This window comes from Hakea prostrata, chromosome 10 (genome assembly GCF_041222555.1).
Source record: "Hakea prostrata isolate BN-2017 chromosome 10, UWA_Hpros_2, whole genome shotgun sequence".
Taxonomy (NCBI): Eukaryota; Viridiplantae; Streptophyta; class Magnoliopsida; order Proteales; family Proteaceae; genus Hakea; species Hakea prostrata.
The window spans coordinates 46,988,785-47,013,544 of NC_142609.1; the positions used below are offsets into that span (position 1 = coordinate 46,988,785).

Below are 24,760 nucleotides of genomic sequence, written 5' to 3' on the forward strand. Positions count from 1 at the left end.
TTCTCAATTCACTTAAAATAGAGACCTATGTTTCAGTCAACTGTCATGGAAACTATGTGAGATTCCATAAACTTTGCACTTTCTTTCCCACTTAAGGATGTAATGATGAAATTGTTCTAATCAGGACAATTTACATAGAAAATACTGACAAGAGATACAAGTGGGAATAATAATAAGCAAACGAGACAAAGATGAAGCTATGTCATAGGCATGAGAAACAAATCCTTGAAAACTAGCATCAAATTCCACTCGAACCCTTTATTTCTTATATTCATACCACCCTTAAACCCATATATGCATAATTTTTGGAGCTTTTCCAGTTGTGTATGTTCTCTATTCCCTTCCCATGCTTAAGCTTACACAATGATCGGTACATGTACAATCTGAACCACATATCAGGGCTAAAATCCAGCCTCAGCACAAGCCCTGCCAGCCTGGCCTTAGGTCGGGTTGAGATATTTCAGCCCAGCCCTGTTGGGCTCCTCCCCTTTCCCCCAGCCTAAAGAAAATCCAGAACCCCAACATAGAAGTCTCTTTGCGCTCTTCCCTAACCAACCCAAATGGAGCATAAATCCATAATAAATATATTGGCATTTGGCAGAATTCTCTGCCTCAATGACAACAAAGATAAATTCCATCTCTCCCATTATTACACAATTATCAATCAGAATATTACCTGAAACATATTCAGTGAACTATTTCCTAGAACTGCATCCAAAATTAGAACTAATGATTTCCAAATTTTATATCACACCATTAGCATGTAATTTAAAACATGTGTATATGCAATTTTACAACCAGTATAGTCTTTAGAGTTGAAAACTAAAGTAATTTTACTTTCAGTCTAAAGCATTGAATCTTCATATTATTCAAACAGATGAATACCTATAAAGTTTCCCAGGAGTTCTCTCCAGAATGATATCATCTTCACTTGGAGGCTTTCTTCCAAGTGGTGCAAAACCTCCAAAGAGAACCCAGAATTCACCTGAATCTGATTCAGCCTGCAGCTTTCCATCATCTGACCAAACAATATTTACAATTAAAAAAGAGTGATTAAATGGGAACACTAAAAAATTCTAAGACGGCAAATAAACACCACTTATCATAGAGTGAGGATCCTCAGTTAATATGGCCTTACCAACAATAGCCACGTCGCATGTTCCCTCGTGATACTTTTCCTTGAAATATTGAATTACTTCCAAGGCCTTGGCTCTTTCTTGGATATTGGAATTTGCACCATTAAACTGATAAATCTTTTTCTCAGTATCCAGGATAAACACATCATCATGATTGAGTGAAGAGCGAGCAAATGGAACCTGCATGACAAGTTGACAACATAAATCATTGATCATATTTCTTCAATCTCCAAAGAAAGCAATGCTCCAAGTTGGACACTCGGAGTCCAAGTTAACATCCACGCTACCTGCTTCAATCTGACATTTCGTTTCCCTTTGCAAACATAGAGCCTTGTTTCAAACTTTTCTTCCTCAGGTGTCTTGAATCCAGAAGCAACACCCCCTTCCAATGGGATGATGCATGGTTTAAAGTATGACAAGAACTTGTCGGATTCATGCCCTTGAAGTTCTCTGTACTGAACCGCCCGCCCTCCGAGGGCTGCATCAAGTTCGACTGTCTTTATTGCTGCAGTTCCAGCCTCATCCTATCATTATGGCATAAATTATTACAAGAAGATAAAGTACAATTCTTCAGCAAATTCAGTTTCAATACCCAAAACAACATGCTATATGACAGAAAAAAGTACCACATGCACACCTGGGTTGTATCCTTTCCAATCCAAAAGTGAATGTCATATTGGTAAGCACCTCCTTTTCCAGAACTTGTCTGCCAAAAAAGTAGATAAATGAAATGATGAACTGAATAGAGACTTAGAAAGAGAGTGTCTTTGCATTCGAAGGAAAAATCAATACCTACAAGGCTCAGGCATCAGTAAAAAAGGAAACTTACAAAACATTACATCTCAAAAATATTTTTTTGGTTAACTGGAAACTATTCTCAATTATTAAACTATAATAAAGGGTGCTGATGGAGGATCCACATTTCATTATGGCTTACTTCATCAGTAAATTCCCTAAATGTCACATTTGACAGATATGATCATTTCTGTCTCAACTGTAGAACTGATTTAACCAGGGTCACCAGGCCCAAGAAAACCTGAAATTTGGCCCAAAGCAGCCCCCTGGGCTTGCGGCAACCAAGCCTGGATAAATGCCCTAAAGGGTATTTTGGTCATTTTTCATGCCTCCTTAGGGTGTCCCAAGTACACTTAGATTCCCTACATCATAAGAAGTCTAGAGTTATTTTATTTTCTTTAATTGTTCATGTCATATTTAAGATATTTGGGAATCCTAGCTGGAATCCATTTGCAAGATTCCTTCAAGATAATTAGTATTTATTTTGTTATTTTCTGTTGTCCTAATTAGTTGGCAATTAATTATTAGTTTACAAGTGTTTCAAAGATTCTTTTTTGTAGTCACAAGTAATTGAGTTCAATTAGGTTTTCAAGATTGAGTCCAAGTCTAATTTGTTTAATGTAATGCTATATTATAGGCCCCCACCTCCTTGTGAAGAATTCAGTTGAAGATTAATGCAAATTGAAGGCTTGGAGTCGTGAGAAGCTACCACACAACCTGGGCTGAGTAGTTCTCCAAAATTCCAGCATTCTTCTTGGTGATCACCTTCGTCAACTCAAGTGCAACAGCAGCCTTTTAACCAGCAAGTGCATCCCAGCCCCCTCCCCTCCCACTCGAGCCCCTCTCCTTCCCTAGCCCACACAAGGACCTCCACACCCCTCTCCATCCATCGCAAGACCATCCCACCCCTCCACATTCTGTCACAGACCATTACAGCGCCTGCCCTACCCTGTGGCATCCCCAAGAACCCTCCACCACCCTTCCCAAAACCTGCAACAACTCTCCCCCACCTCGCCCTATCTTCTTGCCCTTTCTGCAGCAGCCTCAGAAGAAAGAAAGGAAAGAAAAGAAAAGAAAAGAGAGAAGAAAGAAAGAGAAAAGAAGGAAGCAGGATCAAGAATCAAGATTCTTGAAGAATTCCAAGAACCCATCCCATAACTAACCACAAGCTTCCCTATTCCCCTTTCCAATTTGTTAAAGCCTTATCCCATCCCATAAGTTGAATTGTTTTCCCTCAAAAGTTTCCACCCATTCAGGTTTGTTAAAGCCCTAATTTATCTCAATCCCCCAGCACATCTTGAAGTCTGTTAAAATCCTAACCCTCCCCATACCCAAGGTATAATTTCCCAAACAAATCCATCTCGCCTAGGAGCCGTTTTATCCCCAAAATCATCCCAAAACCATTACCGAACCATCCCATTGATAACGCTAACCTTATTGATGGCCAATTTATTAGCTAGCTCTAAGTAAAGAAAGATCCTGAAGGCTACCCCAGAACCTGGGTTACATAAAAAACATACAAAGCCAACTCCCACCATTGTCTATCAAGTTTAAAGGAGGGGAAATATCAATAGAAATAAGAATTCCATGATTCTTCATCCTTTCCTATTGCTAGCATTTTGAATATCATACAGAAAAGAGTGTTAAAACAGCTACGCAATAGATCTTTTGCCCACCTACAATAAATGGTTTTCACTAAGACAGAAACATGACTGTATCGTGGAAACTATATAAATAAGGAGGAGTTAAAGGGTGTAACTTGGAGTAATAGGTAAACTTGCCTAAATGAAGCAATAAGCACTGATTAGCATAAAAAGGCATACCAAGTACACAAGGCTCACACCATTGCAGGATCTAGGCATCTAGGAAGGATCATAATGTGTGCAGCCTTACCCCACTTCATGGAGAGGCTGTTTGCCAATATGAACTCATGAAAGTAGGTCAACATGAAGCAACCTCACCACTACAGAACATGAGTTTTGCACGACAGGGTTAAAGATAACCACTGGGACTTGCATGATTCTAGCATGCAACCATAAGTGCCTGTTTTCACTTCAGTCCCAGATTCCCAATATAAAAGCTATCTAGGCTGAAAACTGGTGTCATACCAAGTAATTTTCAGAATCACCTTTACTTTAATTGTTATCATGTGTTTTTGTGAGGCAGGACAAGGATTCTACACGTCCAATCCTGTTTTGAATCAGTGTCCTTCACTATTTTAGTTTCCTAATTAATTTGTGTTACCTTATTAGTTAAAGATTGGGTAGGGCCTTTCCATTTAACCATTTTGAGTCGATTTTGAGTCTTCTGTATAAATTTGTACAGGGTTACAGCCTTGTACACGAATATAATTAATGAGATTTTGGCGTTAGCATTTTCTTTCACTACTGAGAAAAGTATGCATGCAGTGAGACTCGTTTAAGGACAGGAAATTCTTAGAGATCAGGACTACTGATCAGAGCCAAAAGTTCCATGTATTCTTCCTTTCTATTCTCTATTTGATGGAAAGTTGCTAGTTGCCTTTATATTGATCAAACTGTGCTATACTCTGGCTTTGACATTAGGATCTGATCAGCTATTCTTTAGTTTGTCTTCAAAAACCAGTCCATCATTGATTACATTTTTTGCCTAAAATTTATGTTGTAAACCTCCTGCAAAGTCTCTGTTTTCTGGCTTAATTTCTGAAACAAGTGAGCAGAAATTAATCCTAATCAGGCCATGGGATCTAATTTATCTTTCTGGATGTTAAAGAACTTGCTAAGGCAGACCTTTGACCTTGGTTTGGGTTATGATCAGGTCAAATCTCCTCTAGTTGGCTAGTTTATCGCTTGGCTCCCTCCCAGTCAAATACCTATGCCTTCCCCTCATCCTGTCTCACCTCCATGGTCACCGTGTGCTCCCATGCTAGACCTTATCAGGAAGAAACTCCAATGCTGGAAAAGCAAGCTTTTCTCCTGTGCAAGCAGACTCGTCCAATTAAATTAGTTATGCGATCTTTCTCACACCAATGAGTCTTTGCCCTCCCGAAATCCACAGTCCATGCTATACAAAACCTCTACAAAGGCTAAGAAACTTCCTTATTTCCTCACCCTACCAGCTGGGCAAGTGTATGCAAGCCCAATATGAGGGTGCTCTTGGCATTTAGAGAATCAGGAACTTCAACATTGTTGGGTTCCTTAAAACTCATTTTGAGAATCGCTTCCAAAGATAATTCCATGTAGGTTAATTGGGTCGATTCTCAACTTCTCAAAACTGACTCTTTCTAGACTGTTTGTCCCTCTAAACCCTTCTGGTCGTGGAGGAAATTGTTTGAGCTCCACTCATTGGCTCTTTCAGCCAAATCCTTCAGGGTTGCGGACAGATCTACTATTTCATTCTAGTTAGACCCATGGGACCCTCTTGGAATCCTTTACCATGTGGTTAGAACCAAAGTGGTCTACTCTTCTGGAATCCCTAAGCTTTGCCCCATATCCCACTTCATCAATTTGCAATCTTGGGCCCCTCCCTCCTCCTTCCCTCCCAAATTAGGCTCTAACTGGCATCTCCTTCCTCCCCTTCCTTTCCCTCTCCCCTCAAGACCATCTTATTTGGCTCCCTTCTAAAACCTTCTCCTCCACTGCCGTAGCTTGGAACCTTACCCATACCACCCACATCTTGCTTCCTACGCTAATCATGCTCGGTTCAGCGGCCACATTCCGCATCAGGCCTTCACGGTCTAGAGGAACTTTTCCCAACGCCTTCCCACCCAATCCTTGCTCCTCGACCATAATATCCAAGCTAATCCGTCTTGCACATTCTGCACCAATCATGAAACCACCCCTCATCTTCTCTTTGACTGCCCCTTTCCAAGTCCATCTTGGCTATGCAATCTTAGTTCCATTCGGCCTAGATCCAGATGTCCCCAGCCCTTCAATTCCGAGACCAATTCATTAACTCCACACTCAGGGTTCAACAATAGTTGACACCACAGGAAGCTCATGCTCGGTGCTTGCATCTCCCATATCTAGATGGAGCACAATCACTATAGATGGACCCCCAAATCCAAATCTTTAGATCAGATTTGAAAAGGCATCTCTAAAGATGTCTCCTCCAAACTCTCCTTCTGACCAAAAGCCTCTAGTAGATAGCCTAAGGAACAAGTGCATTGTTGTTACCTAGGACATAGAGTCGTTTCTTCTTTTAAACCTAGGCCTGTCTAGTGCCCCCCCCCCCCTCTTTCTCCTTTGTTGCATTTTCTTTCTTCCCTTTGAGGTGTTTTTTATTCACACTAAAAAAGATGTTCTCCTTCTTTTCCCCCTTTCCTGCACACTTCTCTAAAGAAAAAGGAAACAGGTAACCAAATTGAATGAAGAATCAAAGGAACTATTTCTTAAAATTGATTGTTGTGTTGGGTCCACTTTCCCCATCACACTTTTATGAAGGAGAAAGGAATCATGATCAAGGATTTTTCAGAAACAAAGGCATATGCACTTCTAAAATTTTATATTCACTCAATGTTGCTGTTGGTGTAACTGGAGGCTGTAAAATGATTCAAAATCTCATTTTCGAGGCCCATATTTACAAGTCAAAAAGAGAGTAGGCTCAAGATCTTGGTGAGATCTTACTTGACTTGGTGGAACTTTTTTTTTCCTCAACTCAATGGGTATTAGGGGTCATTTGGGTTGAAACTTGTTATCCAGCCTATTTCGCCCATCTGAACATACTAATAACCTCAGATATATGAAAAAACTGGTGTAAATGTGAGTTCCATATTCGGGGGCCCAGTGGGAAACGACTATGCTGAAGTGAATCCTTAAAGTGGTTAGTTGTACATAACATATACTCAATACATAATGCTCAAAGTTCAAAATTCCAAAAAAATAAATAAATAAATAAATCTAATACATTAATTATGTCCATAGTTCAAATTACAAAGTTCCAAATGATCATCAAATCATCAAAGTTACAACTCAAGAATCAAAACTTGAGAACCTATGTATTAAACAGATCCTCCCATCTTGCTAAATGGAAAAAGAGAGATATCTTGTTAGATCTCAAGAGTTCTCCAACCATGGGCTGTAATTCTGTACTATAATAGATTTTATTATTCAAATCAAATTGTGCAGCTATCAGTATAAGTCATTTAAGTTTATCAACTTGCTACATAAGTAATATGAGATTATCTGATTTGTGTTTCACTTATTCTATAAAGTTGTGGTTATAAATTATGTAGATCCTTGAATGTTGATCTCATTTTAATGTTTTATGTATGGATTGTAAGACTTCCTTCAGTTCATTGTGATGAGTCTAAGGATTGTTTCAATTGATAACTTTTAATATGATACTTGACCTAAAGAATTGCTTCTATAGAAGAATAACGCTAGAATGTCTTGTTCACTAAGGCAACACCTTATGGCCACCATATTGCCAAGGTGCTTAAGAAGGCCCTCTAACACCGTGATAGTGACAACTTGATAACTATGCATTCAATTGAGGCTACATCATCCAACACTAGTCTTGTACAATAAAACACATCCAATTCCAGCAGGGAGTGGAAAAGGGTTTCTTGTGTACCAACTTGAAGGGGTGATCCAGGGTTGGACACCCACTTGAATGTTAGTTGCCCATTATTGTCTGATCTGTCAAAATAACAGAAGTCTGGGCTTAGCATCATAGCAACCCTATTGTGGCCTTTTCATAGCACTAATAAGCAAAAACTATCAAAGGAGAGATCTAATAAGGGTAGAGATGAACTTACTCAAGAACTAAAGGATAAATATCTCCTGAGGTGCAGGATCTGCTTGCAAAATCTTGACACTGAATGCTCCTAATAAAGGAGAGTGATTTATCTTGAGGGGTTTGTGGAATTTACCTTTGTTTTGTCAGCATTATTGGGTGGGCATGTCTGTTTTATCCTTTTTTCCATGCATCTTACTCAAAATGAAGGAAAAGAATAGTTTATGATATTTATGAGTAAATTTGCATAATTCCTCTTCTCATGGTGATTTGTTTTCAGTTAAGAAGAAAAGCAAAACAATGAAGTCCTTCCAAGATACATACATGCTGCAATATGGCATCATAAGATTACATACCTGCAGAACAATGTAACTATCGCCCATGTAAAATTTACCATGTTCAGATTTTGGCAACGGAACTGGCTGAAAGTTCTCAATCCGCCAAATTTCAGTCCCTCTACAAATGTTAAGTGAACAAAACAAGGAATTTTATATTATAACTGTTCATTCTCACAAAATTTACACTGCAGTTGATTAAGTAATAGATATTTTCTATAACTAAAAGGGAAATAATACTCAAGAAAAGAGCATTTTGACCTTTGTCCTTTCATTTCTTATGATTCTTTTTTTTTTTTTTTCCTTTTTTCTTTTTTCTTTTTTTTTTTGGGGGGAGGGGGAAGAAAAAAGCAATTCTTTGCTATGTAGGAGTAGGACACAAAATTATCAGTCAAATGCGTAAGAAATAATAAGGATACACTTTCTGACCAACTCCCTGGAATGCAGGCTCCAGAACTTTTGAAGAGCTAGCCATTGTGTGGCAACCTTCTCAACTCCTTTTCCTTAGAATAACCAGATACTTTGTTGACCTGTACCTCCTGATTTGTAAGACTGTTCACAACCCAAATGAAAAAAGAAAAAAAAACTATATTTGGGTTGCTGCAAAATAAAGAAACAGTTAACATGTGATGCATGTACACCACAAACTACAGGCACATATGCCCAAGAAGTTCAAGGTTCACACAAACATGTATCCATTTTTCTTTTCACATATAATACAGATAAAACATGCTGTAACCAGTGCAGAGGGCTCCAATATTTAGCAAAGTCTGCAGAGGGTCAGAATGTAGACAGCCTTAACCCTGTTTCCAGGGAGGCTGTTTCCAAGACTTACCCATAACCAAGCATTCAGAAAGTGAACAGTTGACCAATGCATGCAACACCTTCTTCACATTTAAAATAGATGCAATGGGAAATACAGGATATATCACATTTACAAAATAATTGGATTTGATTATACATGAGTCCCGAGTCCCATTGTCCTGTAACTAGCAGTTTTCCAGTTTAACAATCAAAAACTTCCAAGAATTAAACTAAGCAATAACAAATATAACTGATTCATCCACTAGAAGAAAGCATAATTACACAAGTGAAACATGTCCTAATAATTTCAGTTACTTGCTCCAGCTAACGGTTATAGGGGTGAACATATTTGTACAACCAACATATAGTATAGCCCTTCGAATTGAGAAATTAGATATTTTCTGGCATCTAATCCAATTAATTATGATGAAGCACATGTCAACATGGATAATGGATAACATGCAATCATTCAGAAGTAACCTGCTCATTTCTTACTGGAAACACCACCTTATAATAAGAAAGATTCTTCCTTTTCTCCATCTTACAAAGATCCAAGATATTCAATTTTAAGGTGTCATACTTGAGACATTCTCCATGGAGTATCCTTTTATTTATTTTTTTTCCATTAAAAAGGAAAGCCTCTAAATTGATCTGCAACAGTGATAAAATAGAATGACTAGCTATAATTGGAATATTGGTCGGTTCACTGACCTCGGAATGATACATAATAGAACCACAACAAAGGCAATCTAGTCATTTCAACATAAGATAGATCAACATAACAGGCAAAAGAATATCTATAGACAAGTATATGGAAATGGAGTAGCAAATCTAAATTTCTAGTTTGATCAGACCAAAGGCTAAGCCTAAGATTGAAACGCTAAGCCAGTAATGCATTTGATTCATTCATCCAGCAAATAACAACTTCTCCATAGTCCATACATATCAGCAACTTCCATCAACACCAATTCCCATAACGTTGAAACTTTCATATTCAGATGATTCATTTGGAGAGATTCAAGCAAGAGTTGGTGCAAGCCACGAAGTGTTTGCTGTAGCAGGCCTGCCGATTGCTTCATCTCTCCAAAAACATGATCATAAAACCTTGCCAGTTGCCATTAGGATTGTCATTGGCAATCACAATTACACCATATCCTAAGAGACATCACTTCCAAAATGCCCCAACTGCAAATTTTCTATCAGCATTCATTTCCTAAGATTGCCAAACTGAATTGAAGCTTCCTCCTGTCCTAAAATGCTATCAGATACCCTTTACAGAAATAAGCTTCATTCATATCCTTTGTTCCAGACGAAGCTTTTCCTGTTGTGCTCTATTTTGAAGAATATACAAGGCTTTCCCCCGAACTCTGGCTTTTTCTCGTATGTAGGGATCACAAGATGGGAGTATGTTGTGAAAGTTGATGTTCATTTCCTATACCACAAGTTCAAATGTATGATATGTAGAGCACATAAATCCTCAAGAATCTTACATATATAACCTATCAAAACCCACCATTTTAACCCCTCTATCTTAAGGTAAACATTCCAAAAATGTAGTCCTTAGATTATCCTCAAAAGGCCAATCAACATGTGGTATGGTTAATAGATCTATCCCATGTTGCTCTGGCACAGATGTCAACATTATAACCACCTCAGCATTTCCTCAGAAGAGTAGAGAAGGGGGAAGGGAGTGTTAGTTATAGCACTATTTTGGTTTCAAGATGCTCAATTTACAATACCACATATACTTAGCATCTAAAGTGATTTCCAGTCATTAACTATGTTATCATCTCCGATTCAAAAACGACAACAAATAAGCCTAAAATGCATCCTTCCCAATCAAACTCACATTTCCAAATTCAGCATCTCCTTACAATGAGAGAATAAAAGTAATTGCACCCCCATTCAACTTATAAAACGGTAGTTAAGTAGACAGCAACACGGACGCCTATCCTCATTCAATCACGTCCCAACTTTCCAGGCTTATGTTGTTGTCCATAGTGATCAAGTAAATCTTGATCATAAATTCCAATCCAATGGAAAGCAATATACACAAATTTGCTTACATTCTCCGTTCCAACAAATCTGAAATTCGATAATCGTTTAATTTACAAATATGACTCAATCATCTACGCATAGTCGCGTATACACAGCTCCAAAACCTGTTAGCTAATACTCAATTACCCAAAACATCCATGCAGTTCCGCCGTAACATGCTAAAAATCATAAGAATAAAATAAATCAAGCAAAAACAAGACATCACTATCAACCGATCATCTCACACACAATCCAAATCAAGAAAAAGAGAGAAAAGTACAAAACTCAAATTTCTCAGACCGATGAAAAACGCAAACAAAATTGAAAACCTTTACAGGCCTGTGTGAATCATAATTGAACGAACAAGAAGCTCAGATCGACGAGATCTCCGTAGAATCACATTAAACATCATAACCGATCGAACAATCAGCAAAATGGACAAAGATCTAAAAGAGTGAGTGATCAATAACCAGATCAGATTATATCGGAATCAAATTCAAGAATCATCTCAGGTACGAAATTAACATACCTGAGATCTCTCTGGTTTCACTTTCTGGTTTTCTCTTTTTCCTCTTTCCGGAGCAGACGATGATTACGGGGAAGGGTAAGAACGAGGAATGGAGAAGTTTGACGAGTTGGCGCAGGATACTTAAAAGTGAATCATTGCTCTCTCTCTCCTCCTTTCTTTTCCTCTCTCTCTTTAGCTTTTGGAGATCTGGAAAATTATAATTTAGGACGGGAAAAGGACTGGAGAGAGAAAAAGTATAAACGAATGGAAATTTCTGTTTGGACACGGGAAAATTGAAAAGATGTGGAAAAATTAAGATAAAGATACAGATCACGGTAGCCGATGGCCGGTGGAGAGAGATAAATTTAAATTGTATATTAAAAGGATTTTTCCAAATAAAAAAAAAGAAAAAACATTTTGATTTATTTTGGGAAAAATGTTTCCATGATTTTCGTCTTCCTATTCTAGGTTTTTATCAGTTTCTGATGGTGGTTAAGTGGTTGAATTCATTTGTCTGAATTCACATCCGTCAAGTGATTCGATTCAGTGACTTTTTTTGGGTGGAAATTCGATTCAGTGACTTGGTCATGACATTGACAATTTCTTTAATTATCCAAAATTTTAAAATAAGTATTATAATTATCCAAAATTTTAAAATAAGTAAAATAATTAATTTTTGTTAATTCGAGCAAAAATAAATTGTTTTTTAATTTTTTCTTTTTTGAAATGTGTTTTTTATGCAGTAGTAATCTCCAATGTAGAGGCAAAAATCTAATAAAAATAATTATGATAACCATAAGAGAATATCATAAAGTTTTTTTTGATAGAATAAAAATTTTATTGTATGCTTGTCCATTTTCAATTATCTCCAAGTTATTCATTTAAGGGAAGGAGGTGGCTAAACAACCGTGTAAATTGCTTGGTTGAACGGTCCTAAAAATCTTACCATTAAATTAGGTAAAATTAAATCTGAATCGTATATCATAAACGGTTCAAATTCAATTCAATATATTTAATGGCAGGATTTTTGTACACAATCATTCACTTATATTTATGTCTTCGTTTAATATAACTTTGATTTTGTATAGATATTTTCATTCTCTTTTTTATTATCCAAATGTTTGGGTTCTAATTATTAATTTTTTGAATTTTTAAATTAAATTAATAATATATTTTTAATCATTGTGTCATCCACAAACTTCTTATTGATGATATTTTTTGGTAGAAAATGTTGACAACAACTATAAGTCTATATAATTGAACTTTTTTTTGGCAACGAATTCATTTATTGTAGAGCAACCGAGGCTTGGGAAATACATCTTTATTATGCTTATTATAAATATTGTAATATTGAAAAAACAAGTGCTCTTATACATATATTGTGTAGATAAAATGATCTTGTTAAGCATTTCAGAGGGGTCCTGCTTGGGTCCTGCACATTAAATGCGCAGGACCATCAAGCCACACACTATGAGCCGTACAATCTAGATTTTGGATCTAACGGTCCAAAATCTTAGCATTTAATGCGCATGACCCAAGCAATTTCAATTTTATAGAACCATGCGGTCCTATGGAAAGAGGAGATATGGGCACACGTGCATGTGTTGGGTTAGAGCCCACTAGGGTTATGGGCAAGGTGATTTTTCTATTTCACAAAATAATTTAACTGGAAAAATGTTTAAATATAAATATATACATAATTTCATAACAAAACACGCCCGCGAATGCAAATGAGATGTTTTAGCCCTATTTCTGGTATCGAAGCCTTGGATGATGTCAATGGGTGTATTCATTAGCCTGGATTACCTTGTCTATTGCATGTATGACATTTGGTCAATTTCCATTCCTTGGTTCGGATCGAACCTTGTGTTTCATGCACTTATCTTTTGTATTTCTTTCCTTCCTTTACTATGTCTGTAATTTCCTTCAAGTTCATGATGGCTCCATTTCAAAAAAAAGAGTGTATCATCAATCTACTTTTAGGGAGATCAATTTTGTTGATGGATAACATATTGATACTCATTCAAGATACTTCTCTAGACTTAGGCAACCCAGGGTTTTCCTTCCGAGATTATGAGCAATTAGGATTAACCTCAATCCTCTTGATAGACGTAACAAAAATCATTTATTTATTTTTCTTTAACTAGAAGAAAAAAAAGTCTCTAATGAGTGCCTTTGGTAACATTCTTAGAAAACATTTTGGCGTTCTTCTATTTTTTCGGAGCTGAAGAACAAGTCAAAAGTGTGTGTCAAAATGGTCGTTCTTCTATTATTTAAGAACAGACCAGTCAAAAATAGTAGTATAAAAAACGCCTTTTGTAGAATATCAAAAATATGTTTTTACCAAATAACATAAACGAAAGTGAGAAAATTGGTCCTAATTGAAACCTTAAAATGAGTTTATCAAACACCAAATTATTATAATAACGTTCTAAAAATATTTTCCATAACGGGTTTATCAAACTTACATTTTCAAGCAAAGAACGATTTTTTAGCCCAAAAACATTAAAAAATAATTTTACATAAGAATTAGTCTTTCAGAACATAAACTTATAAAAAACATACTAACCTACTATGCAAAGTATATTGTGATCTCTCGTCACATGAAGTCATCTTATTACCTTTTTACATATATATTATCATTTTTGTCATGTTTTCTAGAAATTATATGATTTTTTGTGAAAACAATACAAATTTATCATTTTATCCTATGTTTTTTATATATTTATTATAGTTAGTGATACTTTATTTATTTTTAAATTCTCCACTCCGTCAGCCAAATCCCATTTTTAAAACAAAAACATATTTTCTTTTCTCTTTGTTATTCTCACTCAGTATAAAAATTAAAACCAACCAGATAAGTCAAAGAATAACAACTGGTCCAACTCATCCGTTGCAAAAACAAATAAATAAATAAATAAATAAATTCTCAACATAATTTTACTTTCTTAAAAACAATAATATAAAGAAAATAATTAATAATCCTGGCCTTTACACCGACACGTCACATCTCAACTCCAAGTTTAGAACATTTTTTTTTTTTAAAATTCAAAAATGAAAGAAAAGAAAAAAATCCAGCTTGGGCGGTGCCAAATGGAGCCACCCACGACCGACCCAGTCAACCACTCAAAAAGATTTAATAATTTCCGAAAGCAACATATCTGGATTTTTTGGTAAACCTCCCACTGGTATCTGAGATATTAATAAGCCTTGATATTTTTATATTTCCTGTTTGGATTCACAATAATAAAAAATCAAAAGTATTCAAATACGAGCTTTCGTTCTTTTACACCTTTCCTCGCTTTCTCTAGAAATTTGAATCTTCGAGTCTCGATCATCTCTCCGTCAAAGAAGACAATATGCTCCCCAAAGGCCCAAACGGTTTTGAATCACGTAGGGAATGGGGTCAATATGTAAATATTAAAAAAGTAAAGATAAAAATTTTAGTGAGTCCAATCTAGAGCCCACCCCCTACTATGTTGTTCGAAACCGTTAGGAAAGCACAATGTTCTTCCCTAGTAGAGAGTTGATCTAGACTCTAAATTAGAGGTGTATATGGAGAGTGTAGATCATCTCTCTTCAGGGGAAGCAGATGTACTCCCCCGACAACTTCACAACCACAAACTTTGTGGGCCCACAAGTAAAAAATATTATAATACTTTTTAGAAGAAAAAAAACCCATTACCCTAATCATGTGGGTCCCCTGTAATTTACAGTCAATAGCTGTTGGGGAGCATAGACTGCACCCTGTCGGGGGAGATGATCCGGACTCGTAAATTGATAACTGAAATCTGCTCCTAAATTCGCATCCACACTTGTTTAGCAATATCAAAATTAAGGGTGTCAATTTGGTTAAAAAACCGTTAAACCGTACCGTACCGAACCGTTTAAACCTTACCGTACTGTACCGTTTCCAAATTCGGTACGGTTTTTACCGTAACCGAATTTGGTAATTTGGTACGGTAAGGTTACGGTAAACAGTGTCATACCGTCGGTAAATACCGTTTACCGTACCGTTTTACCGATTACCGATTACCATTTACCGTACCATATACCGTAAAGATATTAACCCTTTTAAAGTTTAAACCCTAAACTTATCTCAGAGAGTCACGCTTCACTTCGAAGAATCAGAGGACAAGAGTCACAAAGATAGAGAACACTGCCAATGTTGGGAGCATAGAGAGTGATATTATATAATGCTTGAGGTAAGAAACTAATCAAATGTTATAGATCTAATTAATTATTTACTACCCTTTCTTATTCTGTTTGAAAACGTGGACATGGACTGTAGTCAAGTAAACTGAAATAGACTCAGTCAGAAGGGGCAATGGAATAGACAGAAATCTAGTGAATGAATTGGAAGTCTTGAGAGAAGAATTCCCTCTCCCTTGGTTGACAAGCAAAGACAGAAAATAATGGATAGATTTAATGATTGCTTTTTTATGGGTTTTTGTAGATCATGGCAATGTTGTTGAGCTCAAGCATTTCAGCAGCTTTAGCAATTGCATATCAGCATATGTGGCTTCTTCCACCATCACATATCTAGACTTTAAAAAAAGCAAGAACTGTTCCCATATAAAAAACCCATTACAAGTGACAAAACAAGAATAAGAGGGCAACAGAGAAGCAAGACAATACCGTAACAAAACCGCACCGTATACGGAACCGTGCCGTTTTTCCATACCGATTTTATACCGTTTTCATATCGTACCGTTTTTTAAATTACCGTTTTCATACCGTACCGTATAAATATGGTACGGTATGGTTATGGTTTGAGGTTTTCAAATTCAATACCGTACCATACCGTACCGAATTACCGTTACCGGACCGAATCGACACCCTTAATCAAAATCCGTCCAGTTACTAATAGGATGCGAATATGGAATACCCTTTCTCACCCATTAATATCTGTCCGATTAAATTACATATTTGGATTTTTTTTCTTCTTATTTTTGTAAATTTTTACTTGAGATATGTGACTATTTTTCCAGGTTTTCTATTAAAATAACTATCAAAATTGCTAAATTATTAGATTTCAAACCTAACATCACAAACAAAATGGTAAAGCCATAAAGGTGTCAACAGGTAATTATATTCAAATTGTTTTTATGCTCATTTAAAAAATCTACTTAAGAAAATAATTATACTATTATCATTCGAATCAGACTGAATCCATCTAAAAACTCATAGATAATCCATCCAAATATAATATGATGCAAATATAGTATTACCACCATCCGATCCTTTTACACCCTTGCTCCAAATCCTCTACCCTGACGGGGAAATGCTTGTATTCCCTTACAGTTCCATCCAATGTATTAGGAAGAAGACCCACTTAAAATTTATTTTTAGGTTTTTCTTATCAAAATTTAAAAGTGGGTCTCACTCCTGACCTGTAATGAAAATGTATGACAAAATCAGGAACCTCTACCCACCAATATAGAGAATCCAACTCTTCCTTTAAGCCTGTAGCCCCCAGGTCTCTCAGCAGGAATTAATGACAACGAAAAGAAGACATTCATGAGATTGAACCTTCCACCCTAAATGATTTTTGCACCCAACAATATTCGTGGTCCATCTGATCATCATCAAACTTTATGTTAATTGAACCCAATTTCTTTTCTGTTTTGGCCAAAAAAATAATTGAACCCAATTAACTTGATATGTGTAAACTTAATTATAATTTAATGTTGTTAGCACTAATACAAAGACTATAAAATCTTCGACCATAGCGACCCCAATGAAAGGCAAGTCATGTGGAATTGTTCTTCGAACTTGCTCCATTGTTAATCTGTACTAGCTCCAAACATATAATGACACAAATGATGTAATGTAAGGTTGCTCTCAAAAGTCCAAATCAATATCAAGCATACAATAGCAATATACCTATTGGCTCTAGATGTCATGTCAATGCAGCCATCCAAACCAAGGTGATTCAAAATTCAATTGGCCAAATATGTCTATCATCACCAACAATACAAGATGGAAAAGAAAACCCGACTTATCTTCTTACTAAACATATATGATTGTTTTGTTGTTAATGATATTGTCCATGTATATTGTTCTAGTTCTTGTTTCTAAAGTATTACTTGACAACTCTAATTATTGGGATAAGTGTTTATTCACAGTATCTTGTTGTCATTATGTTAGTGAAGTATGAAGTTTCACTATTTGTTGTAGACAAACAACTCATTTGAATGTTCAACTTAAAATGAGTAGTTGAATTAACTAAGAGACTAAGATTATGAATGATGGTATTAATCACTCAAATATATGATGGTCCTCCACACAGACTTACCTATATACTAGCAAGTACCAAATAATGAAACCTTATGCTTTGCAAACATAATGACGCACCTAGAAGGATTTGTGGGAAAGAAAAAATTTCACCAATGGAAGATAGTTCACCCACTATATAAGACCCACGAATCCTTACATAAAATGTGTCCCATTTGAGTTCAAATCCCCTACCCTGATAGATAAAAGATTGTGCTCCCCTCACACTCTTGCATCATATATTCAAAAGGGTGAGTGCACCTCAGAGTATTTGTAGTACATTTTATGAATGCTTTAAGGGTCTATTTGGTTACTTGAGTCTGGAAATTTCAAAAATCTAGAGATTTCAAATCTATGGAGTCATGGTTCATAAAATTAATTGTTTGGTTAGCCTGAATCTTTGGAATGAAATCTGTAGATTCATTCTGAAAAAAACATCTATGGAGTGATGATTCAAATGTTTAGCGTTTTTATAATAGAGGTGAAATCTTTTCCTCATACCTATAAATCTACAGATTCACGTTTTAGTGTAAAAAGGTGAATCTCTAGATTTCATGAATCCAGAAATTCATTCAACCAAACGGGTATAAATTGCCCCAGAAATTTGAAATCTCTATATGCATGTGACCAAACAGGTCCTAAGAGTCTTCTTAAATGCGTAGTGAAAATATGTGAAAATGGCACAATCCACTATCCCGATAGCTAAAAGATATCAACTCCTCTCTTGATCACATTCATCTATTATCCTCTGTATCTTTCTACCTCAAAATTTTTCCATTTTTTTCTTATTTTCTTTTCATAGCTTCCAAAGCTTTTTTTATCTGTCTCACCACCCCCCCCACTCCTCCCCCATTTTTTCTTATCCCAACCCCCCCCCCCCCCCCCCCCCCCCCCCCCCCCCCCCCCCCCCCCCCCCCCCCCCCCCTCCCCTCCCTCCCCCCCCCCCCCGGGCCCCCCACTTTCCTTGCGGGGGTGTCTTTTATTTTTTTATAAGGATGGTTTCTTTCTTTTTTTTTTTTTTTTCCTCTTTTTTTTTTTTTTTTTTTTTTTTTCTTCCCCCCCCCCCTCTTTTAATTTTTTTTTTTTAACCTTTCCCATTTTTTTGTCCCGCATCTTTTTCTAGTATTATTTTATTATTGTGAGCAAACGTGTCATTGTGATCGAGGTCGACATCGTTTGTGGGTCCCATACAATGGAATTAGACTGAATCGAAAACGACGAAATGATCAAGCTAAATTTCGAACCCGGAGGTATGAATTTTCGCACCCCATAGTGGGTCATGTGTAAGTAAAAGAGTGGGCTCACAAGTCCATAAAGAAGTCCATGAAATAAGATATATATATATATATATATCATATATGTAATAGATTATTATTAATATATATATTATTATTTTTGTAAAATGTGAGAAATAAGGGGGTGAGGTGTACCCGTATGAAAAAGGCAATGGAGGTGAGTGGAGGGAAAGAGGGAGGAGGTGACACCTCCCACTTTCCCACCGCCCTTTGTGATTTTAATAAAGGAGTAAAGGAGAAGAAAGATTTTAATAAAGGAGTAAAGGAGAAGAAAGAGAAGAGGAAACTGGAATGAAGACTGCGTTGTAGCATGAGAGAGAAGAGGGATAGCATAGCAGAGAGGTGAGGAAAGAGAAGAGGATTAAGGAGGAGAGAGGTGGAGGTTTAATAGAGGGAGAAGAAGCGATTAGAGAAGTGAGGAGAGAGAAGATTGAAGTGGAGAATAAGAAAAGTTGCAGGAAAATAGAGGTAAGTTGAGTGAAGAAAGTGGGGAAGAAGAGAAGCGTACAGGGGAAAGAGAAGAGAGAGAAGAGAAATGGATTTCAGATTTTGGAGAAACGGTTAGAAGGTTAAGGAGAAGAGGAAAGAGGAGGAGTAAGAGGAGAGGAAAGGTGAGAGACGAAATAGAGAAGTGCAGAGGTAGAAGATGAATAGGAGAAAGGAGAGAGAAGGAGTGGAGAGGCAGTGGAGAGAGAAGGAGTGGAGGAAAAGTAGAAAATGAGAAGAAAAGACAAGAGAGGAGAGAGACAAACCGTGGGGAGGAGAGAGAAATAAAAGAGGAGAGAGGAAAGAAAGAGGAGAGAGAAATGAGAGGAAAAAGACAAGAAAGGAGGAGAGAAAATGAAGAGGAGAGAGAAAATAATATAAAAAGGGAAAAATTTCCCTGTTGGCTCCTGCGTTTCGTAATTCCGTGGATCGATCGAGATGCAGGGAGAGCGGATTATGATGGAACCAAGGTCGGACACGCACGGAACGGTAAGTAATATTGACCAACCTATGTATGATAAGTTGGTGTTTTTCTTTCTTTAATAGATATGTAACATGCACATGACAACATAAAGTTTATGTTATTTATTCGATGATGCAATTTGTGTATTGAACAAAATGCATGGAATTGGATGACAGTTCACGATTAGATTGAATTGGTTGAAATGGAATGTGGATAGTGTGTTTGAACTGTTAATCATGAATTTGCAAGGATGTTTATGCATGTTAAATGTAATTATCATGTTTTCATATGTAAATGATGGAATGTCATGAACTGTGTTCAGATGAGATTGAATGCTATCATGCTCTCATGTTTAAATGATTGAATTGTATGGAGTTGTGTCCAGCTTTACTCATATGATGTTAAATGATGATTGAAATGAAAAATGTATATTGAAATGGGCGAGCATGGTAATGCAATACTGGAATTGCAGATGAAAAGAGTAAAAGAAAAGGAATAAAATGTAATGGCTTCGTAAGTCCCGGTGCGTATGTACCCAAATGGGAAGGCATGAAGCAAGACCGAAAAGTGAAAAGATTGAGTCTATGCCGATGGCAATCCACGAGGTGTACAAGGCCTTGTGCCTAGAAGCCACTTCGGTGGTGAAGAGACGAAGCCACTTCGGTGGTGAAGAGACGAAGCCACTTCGGTGGTGAAGAGCCGGTCCCTCGTGGTGAAGAGACGAAGCCACTCGGTGGTGAAGAGCCGAAGCCACTTCGGTGGTGAAGAGCGAAGCCACTCGGTGGTGAAGAGATAGAAGCCACTTCGGTGGTGAAGAGATATGTGCATCCTCCGGATTTGCCTAGGCTCAAGACTATAATGTTAGATAACTGAAATGCAAGTAAAAGAAAAAGAAAAAGGAAAGAAAAGGAAAAGGAAAAGGAAAAGAGAAAAATGAACAGGAAAAGGAAAAAGAAAGGAAAGTTTGGAATGTATGATGTTATATGATTTTGATGACGGTGTGATGATTGATACATGATAAATTGCCCGACTTACTTCATGGTTGTCTTTATTGCTTCTGGGCGCAAAAGCTCATTATTGTAAATGTTGACGTACTCGATTCATGATAAAGGCAAGGTGTTGCCATCCTCAATGCCTTTAAAGTTGAAGATGTAATCTCATTCATTTCGTTACGTTTGATGTTTGTATAACGGACGGTGAATGTATATATTTCTTTGAGACGCATGTATTGATCTAGACACCGTTGAAAGGTCAAATGTAAATATAACCGGACTTTAGACTGTACATATATATGTTTATGAGGCAAATTATCGACGGTTGTTTGTTTGTGCTAAAGAATGTTTAGTCCGTTAGTAGTAAAACAGGTGTCTTTTACGGAATGAACGTCACGTGCCCTAGTGGAATGTACATGATGTGGGCCCCACCAAGCCTATGAACGGGGTCGTGAGAGGTGGTATCGAGCAATAGATTCTGTAGACTAGAAAGACCGATGATATAAGAAATGAAGAGAAGAAGGCTTATAGTTGGGGAAAGTTAATTTTGATTAAGTGAATGGATGATCGGAGGACCAATTGTTTGATGATAATATTGAGGATTTGACTAGTGAAAGAAAGATGAAAAAGCCAGGAAAGGATTGACTATATAATGTCATAGATTGTGATGGCTAAATTGGAAAGAATGGATGTTTGTAAATGTTGAGTTAAAGTATGGTGATTAGGAAGGATGAATGTTTGTCATATTAAATTGTGATGTGATGACATTTCTGGAAACACCGAGGCGAATTGTGAATATTATGACTGAACTCGTGCATATATACGAGTGTAGTGTATAATATGAGGTTTGTATCTTCACTAATAGATATATATGACTGTAGTGTATGATGTAAGGAGTGTGACTTGCATGGATGATAGTAATGTATTAAGATATTATATCTTATAAATGAATGATTCTTCAATGACTGAGATGATGATATGAATGATTGTATGACGGAACTGAATGAGTTTAAGAACTCTGTATTTAAGCTTATGACTGCATGCTGAGTAATAGTTTACATTACTTTGTCTATGCATGATTACATTTTGGTTTGAAATGTATATTTGTTGCAAACATAATGACGAATGATTTCTCATATGACAAACGTGTACATGTTGGATGACATGGATGAAAAGGCATCGTGCTGACAAGCACAACCCTTGTGGTTAGACCGTAAAGTGGAAAGACCGAGTCTAAGCCAATAATAGCAATCTATGAGATGTACATGGCTTTGTGCCTTGAGACCTGAAACCACTTCGTGGTATGACCGAAACCACTTTGGTGGTATGGACAGTGTACATTCTCTATGATTCGCTTAGGCTTATGACGAAAACGAAACGAAATTGACGATTTGAAAATGAGTATCTTTAATAGTGTACATTCTCAAGATGAATGAATAATGTATTTTATGAAAGATATCTGAATTCATGTCAGTTATCGACTATGAAAGACAAATTGGAGGAACTCTCTAAATATGCACCTCATATGAGAAGCACTAAAGAAATGAAGGCTCAACAGTTTGAGCGAGGGCTTAGGTCTAAGATACAGAGAGTTATGAGTGTTCATCAATTAAGAACATATATCGATGTGGTGCGTCGATCTCAAATATATGAAAGCATTGAGAAGGTAGAGGGATCAAAAAAAAAAAAAAAAAAAAAAAAAAAGAAAAGAGAGGTGATGATTAGAAGTCTTTTAAATGTGAAAGATTTTGATGTGATTCTTGGAATGGACTGGCTACTTGTAGATCATGCCAGTGTTTTATGTTATGAGGGGATGATGATACTAAGACTTGTCGGGGAACCTAAAATCCAATTCTCAGGATTGAAAAGAAAGTCTTCTCCAACAAGAATGATCTCAACGATCCAAGTCAAGAGATTGCTCAGGCAAGGATGCTAAGGGTATTTAGCTTCTATGCAAGATTTAGAGGTAATTGGGGTGGCCTTACCTAAAGTACCAGTTGAAAGAATTTCCGATGTCTTTCCGAATACTTGTTAGGGCACCACCATAAAAAGAGAAGTGGAATTTGCTATTGAACTTATCCCTTGTACAACCCCAAAATCTAAAGATCATATAGAATGGCTCCAAAAGAACCGAATGAATTAAAAGAACATCTGCAAGAATTGTTGGATAAGGGATTCCTATGATCTAGTGTATCTCCTTGGGGAGCCCCAAACATTATTGTGAAGGAAAAGGATGGGACATTGAGAATGTGCATGGATTATAGTTACTATCAAGAACAAGTACTCATTGCCTAGAATTGATGATATGTTGCTATCCTCAAAGTGTAATGAAGAACATGAGGAGCATTTGAGAGAAGTTCAACAAACTCTAAGAAATGAAAAGTTTTATGCTAAAATTGAAGAAGTGTGAATTTTAGCTTGACAGGGTTGTGTCTTAGGACATATGATCTCTGCTGAAGGTATTATGATGGATTCCAGTAAAGTCCGAACTATCATGGATTGGGCCAGACCAACTAATGTGACTGAAATGACTGAAATAAGGAGTTTTCTGGGACTAACTGGTTATTACAGGAGATTCATTGAAGGATTCTCTAAAATTGCAATGCCATTGATTCAACACACTAGAAAAGGAGTCACTTTGTTGGGTAGATGAACGTGAGCAAGTTGCAAAGAGCTGAGGCGAAGATGAGTAACTATACCTGTCTTAAGTTGCCATATGGAACTGGAGGATTTGTTATATATAGCGGTGCATCAAGAAATGAATTGATTTGTGTGCTTGTGCAACATGGAAAGGTCATCGCATATGCATCAAGACAATTGAAACCCCATGAACGGAACTACCCAACTCAGGATTTAGAGTTGGTGCAGTCATCTTTGCATTGAAGATATGGAGACACTACTTGTAAGGAGAAAAGTGTGAGATATACACTGACCACAAGAGTCTCAAGTACATCTTCACCCAAAAAGAATTGAATTTGAAACAGAGAAGATGGTTAGAATTATTGAAAGATTATGATTGCAATATTAACTACCATCCTGGTAAGGCAAATGTGGTGGCTGATGTTTTAAGTAGGAAGTCACAAGGATACTCTGCAGCTCTAATAATGAGTCAGCCTCATCTTATAGAAGATGCAAGGAAGATGGAAATTGAGGTTATACTTGGAGGTAAAGTTACAACATTGGCTGCAAACTTGATTGTGAACTTGATTGTGAAACCTTCCATTCTTGATCAGATTAATGAAAAACAAAAGGAATGACATTTTTCTACAGAAAGTTAAAGGAAGAATGAAGGATAAAGAGTTAGTAGATTTTAATGTTGATTCAGTTGGAATCATTAGAGGTAAATCCAGGTTGTGTGTGCCTCAGGATGAGGAGTTGAAACGAGAACTGATAAAGGAAGTACATAACAGCCCATAGTCAACGCATCTTGGTGGGACAAGGATGTACCAAGATTTGGAGGAGAATTTTTGATGGAACAATATGAAGAGAGAGATAGCACTGTATGGAAGACATGCTTAAGGCTTGTGTAATTGACTTCAAGGGTAGCTGGAGTGACCACTTATGTTTAGTGGAATTTGCCTATAACAACAGCTACCAATCCATCATAGAGATGGCGCCCTATGAAGCACTGTATGGAAGGAAATTTAGATCTCCAATATGTTAGAGTGAAATTGGTGAAAAGCAAGTATTGGAGCCAGACCTAGTGCAACGAACTTGTGAGAAAATAAAAGTAATACATAAGAGGTTGAAGACTGCTCGAAGTAGACAGATGTTAAAAGAAAGCCCTTTGAATTCGAGGTGGGCGATAAAGTTTTCCTAAAGACAACACTAATGAAAGGTGTGGTGAGATTTAGCAAAAAGGGAAGCTAAGTCCAAGATACATAAGGTCATTTGAGATTCTGAAAGAATTGGAGGAAT

At 36.8% G+C, this 24,760-nt stretch overlaps 1 protein-coding gene across 4 annotated transcripts in view; it reads right to left on the reverse strand.

The window, feature by feature from the left end:
- Positions 1 to 11,558, reverse strand: part of LOC149003511 (villin-2-like) — a 29,734-nt gene extending 18,176 nt beyond the window's left edge. The window contains exons 1-7 of one of the 4 annotated variants that reach the window (XM_089137060.1): positions 11,352 to 11,558; positions 8,401 to 8,511; positions 8,003 to 8,102; positions 1,774 to 1,842; positions 1,424 to 1,660; positions 1,139 to 1,316; positions 886 to 1,018 (exon numbers count right to left, since the gene is read on the reverse strand). In XM_089137060.1, the coding sequence (XP_088993186.1) occupies positions 886 to 1,018; positions 1,139 to 1,316; positions 1,424 to 1,660; positions 1,774 to 1,842; positions 8,003 to 8,102; positions 8,401 to 8,456 (773 nt within the window). In that variant the 5' untranslated portion in view covers positions 8,457 to 8,511; positions 11,352 to 11,558. Of the gene's footprint in view, positions 1 to 885; positions 1,019 to 1,138; positions 1,317 to 1,423; positions 1,661 to 1,773; positions 1,843 to 8,002; positions 8,103 to 8,400; positions 8,582 to 11,351 lie in introns of all 4 variants that reach the window. The other 3 variants (XM_089137057.1, XM_089137056.1, XM_089137059.1) reach the window with 3 other exon arrangements.
- Positions 11,559 to 24,760: the final 13,202 nt, after the last annotated feature.